At 40.5% G+C, this 15,533-nt stretch overlaps 1 protein-coding gene across 1 annotated transcript in view; it reads right to left on the bottom strand.

The window, feature by feature from the left end:
• The window catches only part of LOC109928729 (docking protein 5-like), a 394,735-nt gene extending 380,375 nt beyond the window's left edge, over positions 1–14,360 (bottom strand). Inside the window, exons 1-2 of the mRNA XM_048608408.1 lie at positions 14,299–14,360; positions 9,495–9,706 (exon numbers count right to left, since the gene is read on the bottom strand). Coding sequence (XP_048464365.1) covers positions 9,495–9,560 — 66 coding nt within the window. The 5' untranslated portion in view covers positions 9,561–9,706; positions 14,299–14,360. The remainder of the gene's footprint in view (positions 1–9,494; positions 9,707–14,298) is intronic.
• Positions 14,361–15,533: the final 1,173 nt, after the last annotated feature.

The following is a 15,533-nucleotide window of genomic DNA, read 5'->3' as shown; positions in this document are numbered from 1 at the left end:
AATTCAGGAGCTCATGATTCAATGGGTTGCAATTGCACTATGAAAAAATTGGGTTTATGAAACAAACTGTTTCTCTGAAAACTTTTCAAAATACTGTAAAGAAAGTACAAAAAAGGTTTTCTTGCACCTCTAATTTTAAAAAGTGCTAAGATGTCCAAATTTGACATCAATATCTTCATGGAGAAGGGTGAGCAAAATTATGAAAAGCTAAACACCTGTCCTTAGAAGAATTAAAAGGAATAGTTAGGCAATTAGAGGTAAATTAAATAAAGGTAAACTAAAGCTAAATTAGGAATAGAATTCCAACAGAAAATAGCGAGAATTTCAGGTCAGGGCTAGATGGAGAATTTCAGGAAGGGAAGGGCAATAATTCCAATGAAAGTTGCACATTTAATCTTTTGGTTTTATGTGGAAGAGGTAGACACCCTCTTTATTTCATTTGAAACATGAGAACAGCAATTAAAATGGCCAATTCATGGATCAGCACTGCTATTACAGAATAGGCTAATAGGCAAACTCACAAAGTATAAACCCTTGAACCTAAGGAGACAGCCATTGACTATGACACAGCCAAAGGATTTTTAACAGTGTGGAGCTGGAGGAACACAGCAGGCCAGACTGCAGAGGAGAGGAAATTTGACGTTTCGGGTCGGGACCCTTCCTCAGAAGGGTGTAGAGTAGGCCACATTGGGTGCAGCCCATTTCTGAAGAAGAGTCCCGACACAAAATGTCAACTTGCCTGCTCCTCTGATGCTGCCTCTGACTCCACCATCAGCAGTTCTTACTATCTCTCAAAAGGACTTGTAAAACGTGTGCCAGCAGGGGCCAGAAGCATGCAGACAAAATTTCCATAATCTTTAGAAATGACCTGACCAGAGACAGCAGGAAGTTGAACTTGAGCAGCGTGCTTTTGATCATTGGATAGAGGCACCTTAAAATTGAGGCCATCTCCAAAAGGCTACAGAGTTAATTCTCCTGAAGGTGTTTAAAAACTAAACACAGTTTACAATTTGGATTCATGTGGTGTGAAAGATAGAGAGTACCAGGGCCCAGACAGAGAACAAAGCTGACTGATGAATAATCGCTAAATTAATCGTGAGCCTAACCCTCCCTCTACTGACCCCTTCTCCCACCTCCAACACACTCTGCCTCCTGGACACCACCCCAAGGCCTCCTACCCTCCTTCGATCCCTTCATCTCCAACTGCCGTCGTGACATCAATCCCCTCAACCTCTCCACCCCTCTCACCCACTCCAACCTCTCCCCCACAGAACGTGCAGCACTCCGCTCCCTCCGCTCCAACCCTAACCTCACCCTCACCACAAAACCCGCGGACAAGGGGGACGCAGTTGTAGTATGGCGCACTGACCTCTACATCGCAGAGGCCAGGCGCCAACTCTCTGACACCTCCTCCTACCGCCCACTTGATCATGACCCACCCCCGACCACCAAAACATCATCTCCCAGACCATCCACAACCTCATCATTTCAGGTGACCTCCCACCCACAGCCTCCAACCACATCGTTCCCCAACCCCACACTGCCCGTTTCTATTTCCTTCCCAAAATCCACAAACCTGACTGCCCTGGTCGACCCATTGTCTCCACCTGCTCCTGCCCCACCGAACTTATCTCCACTTACCTCGACTCCATTTTCTCCCCCTTGGTCCATGACCTCCCACCTATGTCCGTGACACCACCCACACCCTCCACCTCCTCCAAAACTTCCGATTCCCTGATCCCCAACACCTCATTTTCACCACTTCCAGTCCCTATATACTTGCATTCCCCATGCAGATGGCCTAAAGGCCCTCTGTTTCTTCCTCTCCCGCAGGCCCGACCAGTCCCCCTCCACTGACACCCTTGTCAGCTTAGCTGAACTCGTCCTCACCCTTAACTTCTCCTTCAATTCCTCCCACTTCCTACAGACAAAAGCGGTTGGCCATTGGTACCCGCATGGGCCCAAGCTATGTCTGTATCTTTGTAGGATACGTGGAACAATCCCTCTTCCGAAGCTATACTGGCCCTATCCCCCACCTCTTCCTCCGTTATATCGATGACTGTATTGGCGCCGCCTCAAGAAACTCGAACAGTTCATCCACTTCACTAACACCTTCCATCCCAACCTTAAGTTAACCTGGACCATCTCCGATACCTCTCTCTCTCCTTCCTGGACCTCTGTTTCCATCTCTGGCAACCACTTGGAAACCGATATCCATTTCAAGCTGCCTAGGATATACCTCCTCTCACCCACCTTCCTGCAAAAATGCTATCCCCTATTCCCAATTCCTTCGCCTCCGCCGCGTCTGCTCCTGAGATGAGGCATTCCACTCCCCGACATCCCAGATGTCATTGTTTTTCAAGGACCGCAACTTCCCCTCCACAGTGGTCAAAAACGCCCTCGACCGGGTCTCCCGCATTTCCCGCAACTCATCCCTCATACCCCCTCCCTGCAATAACAACCAAAACAGAATCCCCCTAGTCCTCACGTACCACCTCACCAACCTCCGGATTCAACGCATCATCCTCCGACACTTCCGCCATCTACAATCCGACCCCACCACCAAAGACATTTTTCCCTCCCCACCCTTATCTGCTTTCCGGAAGGACCACTCTCTCTGTGACTCCCTTGTCCACTCCACACTCCGCTCCAGCCCCACCACACCCGGCACTTTTCCCTGCAACCGCAGGAAGTGCTACACCTGCCCCTACACCTCCCCCCTCACCCCCATTCCATGCCCCCAGAAGACCTTCCACATCAAGCAGACGTTCGCCTGCACATCTGCTAATGTGGTATACTGCATCCGCTGTTCCCGTTGTAGCCTCGTCTACATCGGGGAAACCAAGCGGAGGCTTGGGGACCGCTTTGCGGAACACCTACACTCTGTTCGCGACAAACTGCATCTCCCAGTCGTGAACCATTTCAACTCCCCCTCCCACTCCTTGGACAACATGTCCATCCTGGGCCTCCTCCAGTGCCACAACAATGCCACCCGAAGGTTGCAGGAACAGCACCTCATATTTGGCTTGGGAACCCTGCAGCCCAATGGTATCAATGTGGACTTCACAAGCTTCAAAATCTCCCCGCCCCGACCGCATCCCAAAACCAGCCCAGCTCATCCCCGCCTCCCTGACCTGTCCATCCTTCCTCCCATCTATCCGGTCCTCCCACCTCAACCCCCACCCCCACCTCCTCTGTACCAGCCTCATCCCCGCCTCCTTGACCTGTCTGTCTTCCTTTGACTGACCTACCCCCACCCTAACTCCCCACCTACACTCACCTTTACTGGCTCCAACCCCGCCTCTTTGACCTGTCTGTCTTCTCTCCACCTATCTGCTCCTTTATCCATCTTCCACCCGCCTCCCCCTCTCTATTTCAGAATCCCCTCCCCCTCCCCCTTTTCTGAAGAAGGGTCCAGACCCGAAACGTCAGTTTTCCTGCTCCTCTGATGCTGCTTGGCCTGTTGTGTTCATCCAGCTCTACACTTTGTTATCTCTGACGAATATGTGCATTGTGACAAGCTAAAGAGAAGAGAGAACAAGGCATAGAAATCAGAATAGGAGAGGAGAGGTCAGAATAGGAGAAAGGTGAGAAGCTGCCCCAGGTGCTACAATTGCAGGAATCTCCAATATTTTCCAGAAACTCAAGCTGCATGATCAGTGTATCTAGCACTAAAGATGTCAGTGTCTGCTCAGGCATGACTGTGGATCGGGACAGCTGTCAGGTGTATTTACCAAAAGGAATGGTGGGCCCTGGCTGCTTTAAAATAAAACCAGAAAGAGAATTCACATTACCTCACAAAACTTTCCGCTTCGCAGAAATACAAGATTCTCCCCCTAGTAGGAAATTACATTCTGGAGTGCTGATAAAACGGCTCATGGTGAAGGGTAATGAGGTGGCATTGGTTACAATTTTCTCAGTGAACTTTTGTGGGTCTGGCAACAGTGGAGGTCATCCCAAGCTTGCTGAGGCCAAAAATAAATATTTTGTTTGAGAATGATTTGGCTGGTGGCAAGATATACACCTCAAGCAGAAAAGGACAGAGAGAGAACAGGGAGGCTGGAGGAAGAAACAGCAGCAAACAAGAAAGCTGGAAACAAAGGTTCAGAAACCCAATGGGGCCAAAATTCATGAGGCTTAGAGTTACTAAAGAAGGGTCTATCTGATTAAACTAGTGGAAAGTGACAGAGGCAAGGAATAGAGATAGTTTCTGAAGCTCTACAGGGGCAGTAAAACCCTATGGTTTGAGATTGCCCAGTTAGGGTCATTCAAATTAGACAGGGGCTGAAGTCCAGCCAGATACATCAGAAATAATCAGGACAGGTCATGAAGAACTGAAAAAGGGCCAAAGCTAGGCCAATAGCCATATAAAAGGCAACAAGTGCAGAACCGAAGCCTCATTTACTGCAACAGTCACAGGTAGTGGAGCCTGATGGCAGAAGTCTTCCAATAAAAATAGAAAACGTTTGTGGAAAACTCATTCCCAAAACAAATGGAAAAGGGAATGGAACATACCCCCAAGTAGACATCACTGCGGAGGCCACAGGTGCAATACAGGGAATTAAACACAGAACTATCCACAGGGAGGTCAAAAAGGTCAGAACCAAGTCTCAAACCCCAACCAGTCAAACTAGGTTCATGGCAGGTAAATGACCACAAGATGCAAGATGGAAATCCAGGTACTCCTGTAGGAGACAAACCCACCAACATCCTAGAAGTCAAATTTGGTAAAAAAAAAAGTTTTCAATGGATTATAAATCTGAGCAGTGAAGGGTTAAGAATTTGGGACATGGTGCAGCTTGATGAATAAGTCCACCTGCCAATCCCAAAGCAGGTTTTGAAACCAGGTTACAATGAAGAGAGCGAATGAGGATTCCATGTTTGCATTACTATTTCATATTGATCCGATATGAGAACACTCACTGCAAACGCAAAGGCAAAGTATTCTCTGCATCTGTACTTTGTGGTTGGGAGGCATTGTGATAATGGTAAACTTAGATTATCAATATTCAGCTTCAATGATCTTACTTTAATACCAGAGTCCTTTGTGGGCTGAAGTGACTTTTAAAAAGGGCCATTACTAACCTAAAATAGCTGCTGTCTCCTCTTGACCTGGCTGAAACAAGCTCACGAAATCACCAAGTGAAGTGAAATTGACCTCAGTATTAAACAATACTGAAACTCCGACCTATATCTCCCATTTGATGCACACCTATATGGAAAGTATGTGGGGATGAAAGGCACTTGCAGATCATCACTCTTGAAAAAGACATCAGAATTGGACTCTAGAGCACTGAACTATATTCCAATAGCTGTTCTTGAGCTACAGAGGGACATGAGAAAAAGTAAGAACAGGAATACATACTCCAGCTCGCTGTTTGAATCTCAAAGTCAACGTCCAATGATAAAAGCAACTTAGAAAAGCACCACTAACTGACAAGGATATCAGTTAACTTTAAGAAATGAGATAAACAGATAAACACTCAGGACTTGACCTCATTCTCAAACCTCATGGACTCTAAAAATGTTTAAGTTCCAATTGCTTTTACTTTCTGATCTGAACTAGATACATTTCCCAACTTTCCTTTCAAGTTTATTACTGGTATTCATGTGAAGGTTTATGTCATGTTTTTACCTTTTTTTTTAAGTCTAGTAGGTGATAAAAATTTCCCTTTCCTTCATTCCAGAAACTTCTGTAATTTATCTCCTTTATTTTGATCTAGTTAGTTATATTTCAAATGAAATGTGACAGCTGTAAGTTTAAAAGGAAATTAAATATTTGTGTGACTGTTTGAGAAGGGGTTAAAAAGAGAAAAAAAGAGATATCCCCTCCCGATGTGGTCATAAAATAAGTTAACACGGTTCTAGAATTCCATTTTACAGGTAGGACCTCAATTATTCAAATTATTTATTAATGACTTGGATAATGGCATAGAAAGCCATATATTCAAATTTGCTGATGACACAAAGTTAGATGGCATGGTAGACAATGTAGATGATAGCATAAAATTATAATGTGATATTGATAGACTAAGTGAATGTTCAAAACAGAGGTAGATATAAGCCAGTGTTAGGTTATCCATTTTAGACTGAAAAAGGATAGATCAATGTACTATCCAGATGGTATGAAGTTAAACACAGTGGATGTCCAAAGGGGCCTGGGGGGGGTTCAGGTACATAGATCTTTAAAATGTCACAAACAGGTGCAGAAAATAAGAAAGCTAAGTGAATGTTGGCTTTATATCTGTATGACTGGAGTGCTAGGATGCAGAAGTTAAATTACAAAACCCTGTCTACATTGTACTTGGAGTACTGCAAGCAGATCTGGGTACCACACCTTAGGAAGGATATATTTTTTGGAGGGAGTACAACGTAGGTTTACAAGAATGATACCTGGACCTCAGGGGTTAAATTATGAGGAGAGATTAAACAAACTTGGTTTTTTTTGTAAGATTTAGAAGATTAAGGGGTGATCTGATCAAAGTTTTCAAGATCATGTCATGAAAAGGCAGGATACATAACGATAATTTATTTCCTTTGGTTGGGGATTCTAGAACCAGGGGGCATAGTCTGAGAGTTAAGGACAGTCCATAAAGGAGAGATGTTAGGAAGCATTTCGACACAAAGGGTGGAGAAGGTTTGTAACTCTCTTCCACAATGGCAGTGGCTGCAGGATCAGTGGTTAATTTTAAATCTGAGAGAGTTTTTTTTTGTTCACCAAAGGTATTGAAAGATGTGATCTAAGGCAGGTACATGGAGTTAGGAAACAGATCAGGCATCATCTCACTGAATAGTAGAACAGGTTCAAGGGGCTAAATAGCCTACTCTTGTTCCTATGTTGTAGCTGCTCAGCTGATAACACACTTGCCTCTGAATCACTAGGTTGTGGGTTCGAGCTCCACTAAAGAATTTAACTATTAATATTAAAAATGGCTATTCCAATGGACCACTGAGGGTATTCTGCACTGTTACCACCTTTCTGATGAAATGTTAAATCAAGGCTCCTTCTGCTTCCTTAGTGGATATAAAAAATCCTTTGGCATATTTTCATTGAAAAGGCAGAAGTTATTCCTGATGAGCTAGACAATATCTATCACTTAATTAACATCATGAAGGCAGATTATCTGGTCATTATCACATAGCAAGTTTCCATAAACATCAATGTGCTAATGTTGGCTGCCATATTTCCTAGCTTAGAATAATGACTGCACTTCAAAAGTACTTTGGTGATTAAAAAGTGTTTTGGGGCATTCCTGTGGTTCAGAAATGGTACCACATAAAAACCTGTGTCTTTCACATGAAAAAAAACTAAGTTTTATAAATAGATGAATAGATTACAAAAAGCAAAGAAGTTATATTAACTTTTATAAAACACTGATTTGGCCCTCAAGTGGAGTGTTTTGTCCAATTCTGAAGAGGAGAGTTCAAGAAAGACGTGAAGACATTAGAGTGGGTGAGGAAACAAAATGTACAAGAATAGTTCTGAAGAAGGGGTGCCTTTGCAATTTCAGTTATGTAGCTTGGCTGGAGAACCTGAAGTTGTTCAACTTAGAGATCTGTCAGATATATGTTCAGAATAGTGAGGGATCTGGACAGCAAGAAGCATCCCACTGATAAAAGGGTCTGGAATCAGAGGACATCAATGCAAGGAGAATGGCAAAAAGAGCCAAAAAAGGTAACAATGAGGCAAAAAAACAAATTTGCAATGAGTTCCTGGGATCTGAAAACCTCAGCCTGTCAGTGTGGTGGAAGCAGAATCAATGATGACTTTCAACAGGGATATATGAGTAATTGTGTGGAAAACAGAAGGAATGCCAGGCTAAGGGGACAAGGCAGGGTGCTGGAACTAGCTGAGTTGCTCTTGTGGAGAGCTGGCACAGGTAGTGAAGGATCACGTGACATCCTTCTATGCTGCAATAATTCTGTGGTTCCACATTGACGGCATCTATAATTGATGATACTTTGCTCCTATTTGTCTAGGCTGTGACCTCAAATAGCATTTAAAAACTATACAAATTTGAAATGCAATCCAAAAGAACCTTAAGTTGTTAGTAGCTGACAAAAAATTCTGTGCTGTCTGAACACTTAACAGTTAATAAAAAAAGTGCAAATCTAATTTAGTAGAATGTGGCTATAACTGAACAAGCAGACAGGCTAGCATTAGACCACTTAAGCCCAGGAGGCTGTCTGGGTGTTAGTGTCTTACAGTTTCTTTATTTGATCTCAAGGACAGATATAGCATGATCTTTCCAGAGCATTGACCACTATTTCAGTGTTTTGCCTGCGTACTTCACATCCACTTGCACTCTTTTTTTTAACCCTACCCCCCCCATGTTCTCCCAATTCCATGCACCATACATTCAAAGAGCACTGTATTCATAGCAAAGTGTTTGCAATGCCTCCTTTCAATCATCCAACACAATGATGTAAACTAAAGCAAATATTGTTTACTATAAAACACGGTCATGTACATGGTCCAGAAAAATGATGATCTTTCCTTTATCAAGCAAAATAAAAATTGTCAAACAGTTCTTTATAACAAAGCAACTTTAAGTTATCTCAACTTCACTTGATACCTTAACTCAACTTTGAGCTATTCAACCAAATAAAATGATGTTTATCAATGACATTCAATGAGATTGCTTAATATATATAAGGTTTCTTCATCTCATTATGTCAGGGATTTATCAACATTATAAGTAGCCAATAATTCACAATACAGGAAACACAATATAGATGCAAGCTCTTCCAAACATGAATAGGAACAATATTTTAGTAATCATTTCAAATACATTGATATAAAAGGACGTATTGCACAGTCAGCTGCAGTGTTGCCACTTAATACATACCACAATCTGATGCAACTTCAAACAATGTACACTATGATGAATTTTAAATACATTTTAAAAGTGAAGAGAAATAATCAGTACCATCATTTCATTAGTCAATTTCATTATTATGCTCTTGTAAAGCATTATTTATTTTGAACAAGAAACTTTCCTTCATTGTACTCTACTCTTTCGCAGACTTGGAAGTAAAACCATTTGTTTTGAATGATTACAACCAAATGTAAAATAAATATTAATTTTACACATACCATTTCATTTCACTCACTAGATAATGTTTTACTTACTTAATTTCAACAATGTTCTTTTTGGGACACCCTTCTGTCTTCAAATAATTAAGCTTATATGTTCAAATTATAACAAAAGCAGTATAAAGAGTAACTTTTCCAAAACCATAATCAAAACTGTTCCTCAAGGATGTTTCTTATTATAATGTACAATAATGTTGCACAATGAAATTAAAAAGCCAAACAAGTACAGTGCTTATGATATCATTATAAACTCTGGATATAATCCCTCGTTGCTAATCTACTCTAACAGCTAGTACCTGAGCTACACTTCTTACTAATGACATATACTCCGTTGTAAATATTGACACAAAGACAATGCTTTGACGTAAAGAACAAAGCATTAAAGAAAAATGCTCACCCCTAAGCGTCTGCTACGAATCTTCACATATCCCTGCTTGACAATGTCATTAAAATTTGAAGCCATGACTTTTCTGCTCAGCTCAGTAACTGAATAATATGTCAGCACTGTACTCCAGCTCCAAATGCAGTTTCTCCCGCTCTCAGTTTATCCACAGCTCAGCATCTGCTTAAACCTCCCGGCCCAGGGGCTAGCAGCAAGGCTTATTCCACCTACAAAGTGAGGGAGAGACAGTAAGACGGTATGTCAGTGGGAACGCACCAGCTGATACTCGATCATTGCTGCTTCACGGAATGTACCACCATTCTCACTCACTGAAGGGCCGGTGTCAAAGGGTTCACGTCTACTGGAGTGAAGTTACTGGCTCAAGCATAATGCTCTGATGCCAAAGATTTAGGATTCTGTCAAAGACCTACGCGAATACTATTGTTAGCTTCTTAAATAAAAGAAACCTTTTGCAGTATTTCACAGTTTCATGGAAAGCTCAGTGCATAAAACAGATAAATTGAAACAACAAATTGAAAATTATAGAAAAGCTATTTTACAATTGGCTGTAAATAAAATATGAATTTCAGGACTCCGTTTTTTATATAAATATGGGAGGGTTTTGATTTACAGTTTTCATTGCTGCCAATCACTCAAAATACATATAAAGTTGGATGTAAACCATTGTGTTTAACATCTTCGAGCACAGATGCTGGAGGAAAACTTTCTAATGTTAATTGTTGATCAAAAGCTTTGTGAAACATATATCTTACAGGACTGCATTTGATATTGTGATTCATGTTCCTGCTTAAAATGTACATTACAGAGTAGATTTACTTTATTTGCTGCATGAAGCCTGACTCAAAGCAATCCAAACTTGAAGGCTTCATCTTTGTGAAATTTAGCACAGGAAATCTGGATACCAAAAAAAGTATAGCTATGAGTTGTTCTCAAACTATTAATCATTGCATCTGTCAAATATATGTAATTACTTCATCAGCAGCATAAATAGCTAAATCCTTTGATGAGTGCAGCAAGTTTGTTGCAATTAATTTAGCATATAACAAGTGCAAAACCAAAGCAAAGCATGTTTGTTTATTTGCATTTGTTTCAGTAATAACAAAAATAAGCAGATTCTCAATATTTAATTATCTTGTGCATTGAATTATTGAATCTCATATCCATGCACTCTACTATAAAATATTAATTTCAGGTCTCAAAGGATCAAATGTTTTTATATAAATATGGGAGGGTTCTGATTTACATTTTTCATTAATCACTCAAAATACATATAAAGTTGTATGTAAACTGTTGTGTTTAACATCTATAACATTTGAGCACAGATGCTGGAGGAACAATTTCTAATGTTAATTGTTGATCAAAAGCTTTCTGATACGTATATCTTACAGGCCCATATCCAGTGTAGTTCACATAGAAATAGATTTCTGTAAAAAGCCCCCCCTTTACAATAAATCAAGGTACATATATTATTTAAAATTTCTTTCTGGAAAAATAAATTGTCATATATTGAATTTCTATCAAGAAGATCCAATTTTATTTGTTCGCTGTTTTAATGAAAAACAATGCAATTGAACACTTTGCATAAATAGGTCTACCTTCAGTGAGACCTGGATAGTGCACAGATCTGTGTGTAGAGAAGAATCCGCCTGCAGGCTGCTTACATCATCTCCCTGACCCCATTTTTTTGTGGCCTGCATTCTCCCCAGGGGCCTAGTTATTATTTCTTAGTCCTTTCACTAAATGAGTGAAGAACAGAAATAATGACGTGGAGATAAATGCAGTTTTTGGTTTACTCCCATGGAAAGCTATAGATTGCCTGTAGCAAACCAACAAACCTGCAAACTTCAATACGCAGGTGAGTGAAGGCATGCAGTGTAACCAAATTTGTTTCAGATTTAGGAGTTCTTATAGTTCAAAGGAAGCTTTGGGTAACAAAATTTATTCTGTTCACGAAAGAAAACAAAAAAAAAATCAAGTAATGTGACAATGGCTGCTGAGAATTTAAAGCAAGTAGAAAAATCAGTAAGAGCAGATATTGGTTGCTTTCACTATAACAGGTAGAAATGACTTTCTACTTTATGCCCTATATATACACACACCCACAATAGTAACCACACAAAAGTAGTTAATTGGTTATAAAGTGCTCTGGGATATACAGATATTGTGAAAGGTACTATATAAATGCAAGTTTCTTTTTTAATACAGGGTACTTACAGCTATTTGCACTCTGAATCCAAGATCCACTATTGGCTAAAAATGTATCTGCAATATGATTGGAGCTTTATAGTTATTAGACTGAACGATTTTGATCGAAAATCTGGTACTTAAAGTGTATCCTGTCAGTTCTTCCTAAGCTGAAACCACTGACAATGGCCTTTTGTAGCAACAGGTTGTAGTGAAGATAAGCCTCAATCATGAATTGCTAATAACTTAGTGACAACAAGAAACTCTATGCATTTCTGGAGACCAATCAAAATTTCATTGAGGAAGCTGAGGAAACTCAGTGGTGTTCCTAATAACAGATGCATTCCTGCTTCAAGACATCTACTGTGGCTTCTTAGCACTACATAAAGACCATAACGTAAATGAAACAATTAATGTTATTGCAGCAGAAAACACTAAGATGATTTATTTCTGAACTCATTCTGGAGAACTAATAACTGTCATGCCTGGACTAATTTGATTTGGTAACTTTTCCATGAAATCACAGATTAATTCTTGATTAGATGTAAACTCTGCCAATATAATCAGGAACATTTACTTTACAGTAACTAGTGCTTCTTACTTGTGTTCTTAAATTAATTACACAGTCTGTAGGATGTGGTTTTACTCATGTGATAGCTCTAGACAGCTAAGTTTCTGAGCAATTTGGTAAAGGGGAGCTACAAGCACAGCTTTTATAAATAAATCATGCCATTCAGAGGAAAATGTTTGACGCCATTGATGGACATTACTGAGAAAAAAGTGTTTGTTCAAATCATAATTGACATGATCTTTGCAATCTCCTATTACCAGCCAAAGAGTGGTTAGATGTGGAAATCACAACAACACGGGATGGAATTTTCCTCTCCCTGAGGGTAGCAAAAGGGCTGGCAAGAAGGGGTAATAATTGGGCAAGTTGGCACTAGAGAGATATTTGTTCCCTTTACCCCACCTCACCAATTAAGCTCTGGTTGAGGAGGTCAACAAAGGGTTTTCAAGCTGCCACAAACTAATGGCTACTTAAGGATCTAAATTTGTCACGTCTCCAATTACTCAGTTTCCTAATTTGGAAACCAAGGCAAACTGCCTACTTGGTCACTGGGAAAGAAGGAAATACTCAATTTACTCCAACACAGTGGGGGTGGGGTGGGGGGGGTGCATTTGGAAATAAGGCAACAGGGTAGCCTTTGAAAGCTAGATTCCTGATCCACTCTTCTCCCTTGACTCCCACTCTAACAAGATAAAAATCACTTAACCTCTTTCTTCTCAATTCACTAAGGAATAGCCCTCAATCCATAATCTGATTAGCCAGCAACTTCAGGCAACTCAGGACACGACTACCAAGCCTGTGATAGGCTGAAAAACCCACCCATTCTCTGCGTATCGGTTCTTAATTAATTGGTTGACAAGTGGATGGCACATCAGTTATCACTAAACATTCCCGCCCCTGACTTTCAGAAAAGCAAGCATCCATAGCACATTTGAGGCAAACAGCCTGGACGGATTAAAGAGGAAGCTAGAAAGGTACGTAACAAAGATGGGAATAGAAGGATAAAGTAATACGGTTAGATGAAGTTGGATGAAACCTCTGACATAAACATGTCAGATTAAAGGGATTGTTTGTGCTGGTCAGCAGTAAATAACTGGCATTCATTACATTTACATTTGCCCACATTCTTTGTTGGTTTATGTAATGATTACAGCCGTAATTAGAGAGCCAGGTCACATAGTATCATCTACATGGCATCAGGGACCTATGTGAACAGGGAAAGCAACTGTATAAATCTGTAACCAACTGGGCTGAAGAGGCTTCAATGAACAATGCACAGTTGATATAGGAAGTATAAACTGGAGCACTCAAGTCAACGTCAACCCAATATAGAAAGTTTAACAATTAGAAGACAGGGGGAAAGGGAATTTCGAGAGATCAAATAGGACCGATGTGTTTCGGTTGGTAGCAATCTCACCTGAGTCAAAGGTACTGGGATAAGGGGGTAAGCACAAAGATATCAGCTCTCCCTCTAGTGCAGCACTGCGTAGGGGGTGCTGCATAGTTGTAAGTGTCATGTTTTGGATGAAATATTACACTGAGATCACATCTGTTTGAGTAGATGTAAATGATCATATGGCAGTATTTTAAAGAATCATAGCTACTGATGATGCCCCTTTTTCCAGTGATGCCTCCCCCTAAATATTTTTTTAAGCACGACCAATTAACATTTCCTTTAATCTTGCACCATTGTCCCTTTTGTCTTTAATCTCTTCTGCTGTCCACCCTATCACAGATCCTCTCTTTTATTCTTTCCTGCCTCATCCTTTCTCAGCCCCTGTATTTGCTCAATATTTGACACATCTCTATTCGTCTCCAGTTCTGATGAATGATCATGAACCGGAAACGTTCTTCTTGGTTTCTCGCTCCAGATGCTGCTCGTCTCCTCAGTGATTCCAGTGTTTTTGTTTCAGATTTCTAGCATTTACAATATTTTGCTTTTACATGAAATTAACTTACTGCCATTAAAATTATTTTATATAATTACAAAAACTACCAGCTGAGTGTTAGAAAGGTGTGACTCAATATTTAACAGCAAATACCTACCCGTCACTTCTTTCATTTTGGACATCAACCGAACCCCTGAATAAAAACCGAAAGAACTGCGGATGTTGTAAATCAGCAACAAAAACAGAAGTTGCTGGAAAAGCTCAGCAGCTGTGGCAGCATCTATGAAGAAAAAAAATCAGAGTTAACGTTTCGGGGCCGGTGAACCAAACCCTGAACAGGATTACAGCCCTCCAACACACTGTTTATATACTTATTCAAAAGAACATGGATAAACATAATATAAATTTAAAAATTTGACATTCCAACAACTTTATTAAATGTGCTGTAAGAACATTTGCCAGGATCTCCTGACTATATATAAACCGCAGAAATCATTCCACATTCTGTGTATTATTTTTGCACTGCACTTTATTAATGCACTGGGTGGCATGTTTCCAACTCGGTCCCTTAAAATAACTTCAGCTTTCATACTGCTACATTCTTCATAGAGCTTAAATATCATGTAAACATATTTAGCACACAGTTTCACAGTTTTATAATGTCAAATTCTAATTAAAGGGCAGCTCATACATTTGCTTATATCAGCATTCATTAGTCATAAATTTAAGTAAATTTTATGCCAAACACCCACTTTTAGACTCTCCCTTGTCTTTGCAAATGGGGAACAGGGTAATCATTTCTATAGCACCATGTCAAAACCACTTTCCCCCCCTCAATCTTTTCCAGACAGGGCGTTGCAGAAATGTTTATTCATTCTTCCAGTTGCTGAGTTCTCATTCGATAAAGGTTTACTTCTGTTGGAATGAGCTCTCCTCCATCAAAGCTTGATAACTGAAGCCACAAATTCTTTTAGCACATTAGTTGTTGACTCTTCAAAATCAACTGGCAGTGAGTAAGCTGTTATAAACATGCAATGAACAATGACCATGTTCCTACATAAGTGGAAGCCACTATTCTCATGAAGCACTCCACCTAGTGGCTAATAAATGAATGATTCTTGACCGGCTGAGGCAACAAAAGATTGAGCAACCTGAAACCACGGGTCTCCATAAAAACTAAAAGAACTGCGGATGCAGTAAATCGGGAACAAAAACAGAAGCTGCTGGAAAAGTTTCAGGTATGGCAGCATCTGTGAAGAAGAATCAGAGTTAATGTTTTGGATGGAAGGGTCACCAGATCTGAAACATTTACTCCGATTTTTCTTCACAGATGCTGCCAGACAATGGGTCCCAAAGTCTTGAATAAACTGGTGTGTACAAAACACGCTGACC

Source organism: Rhincodon typus, chromosome 19 (assembly GCF_021869965.1).
Source record: "Rhincodon typus isolate 14 chromosome 19, sRhiTyp1.1, whole genome shotgun sequence".
Classification (NCBI taxonomy): Eukaryota; Metazoa; Chordata; class Chondrichthyes; order Orectolobiformes; family Rhincodontidae; genus Rhincodon; species Rhincodon typus.
The sequence above is the reverse complement of the archived record's forward strand: the minus strand, read 5'-3'. Positions and strand labels throughout refer to the sequence as shown.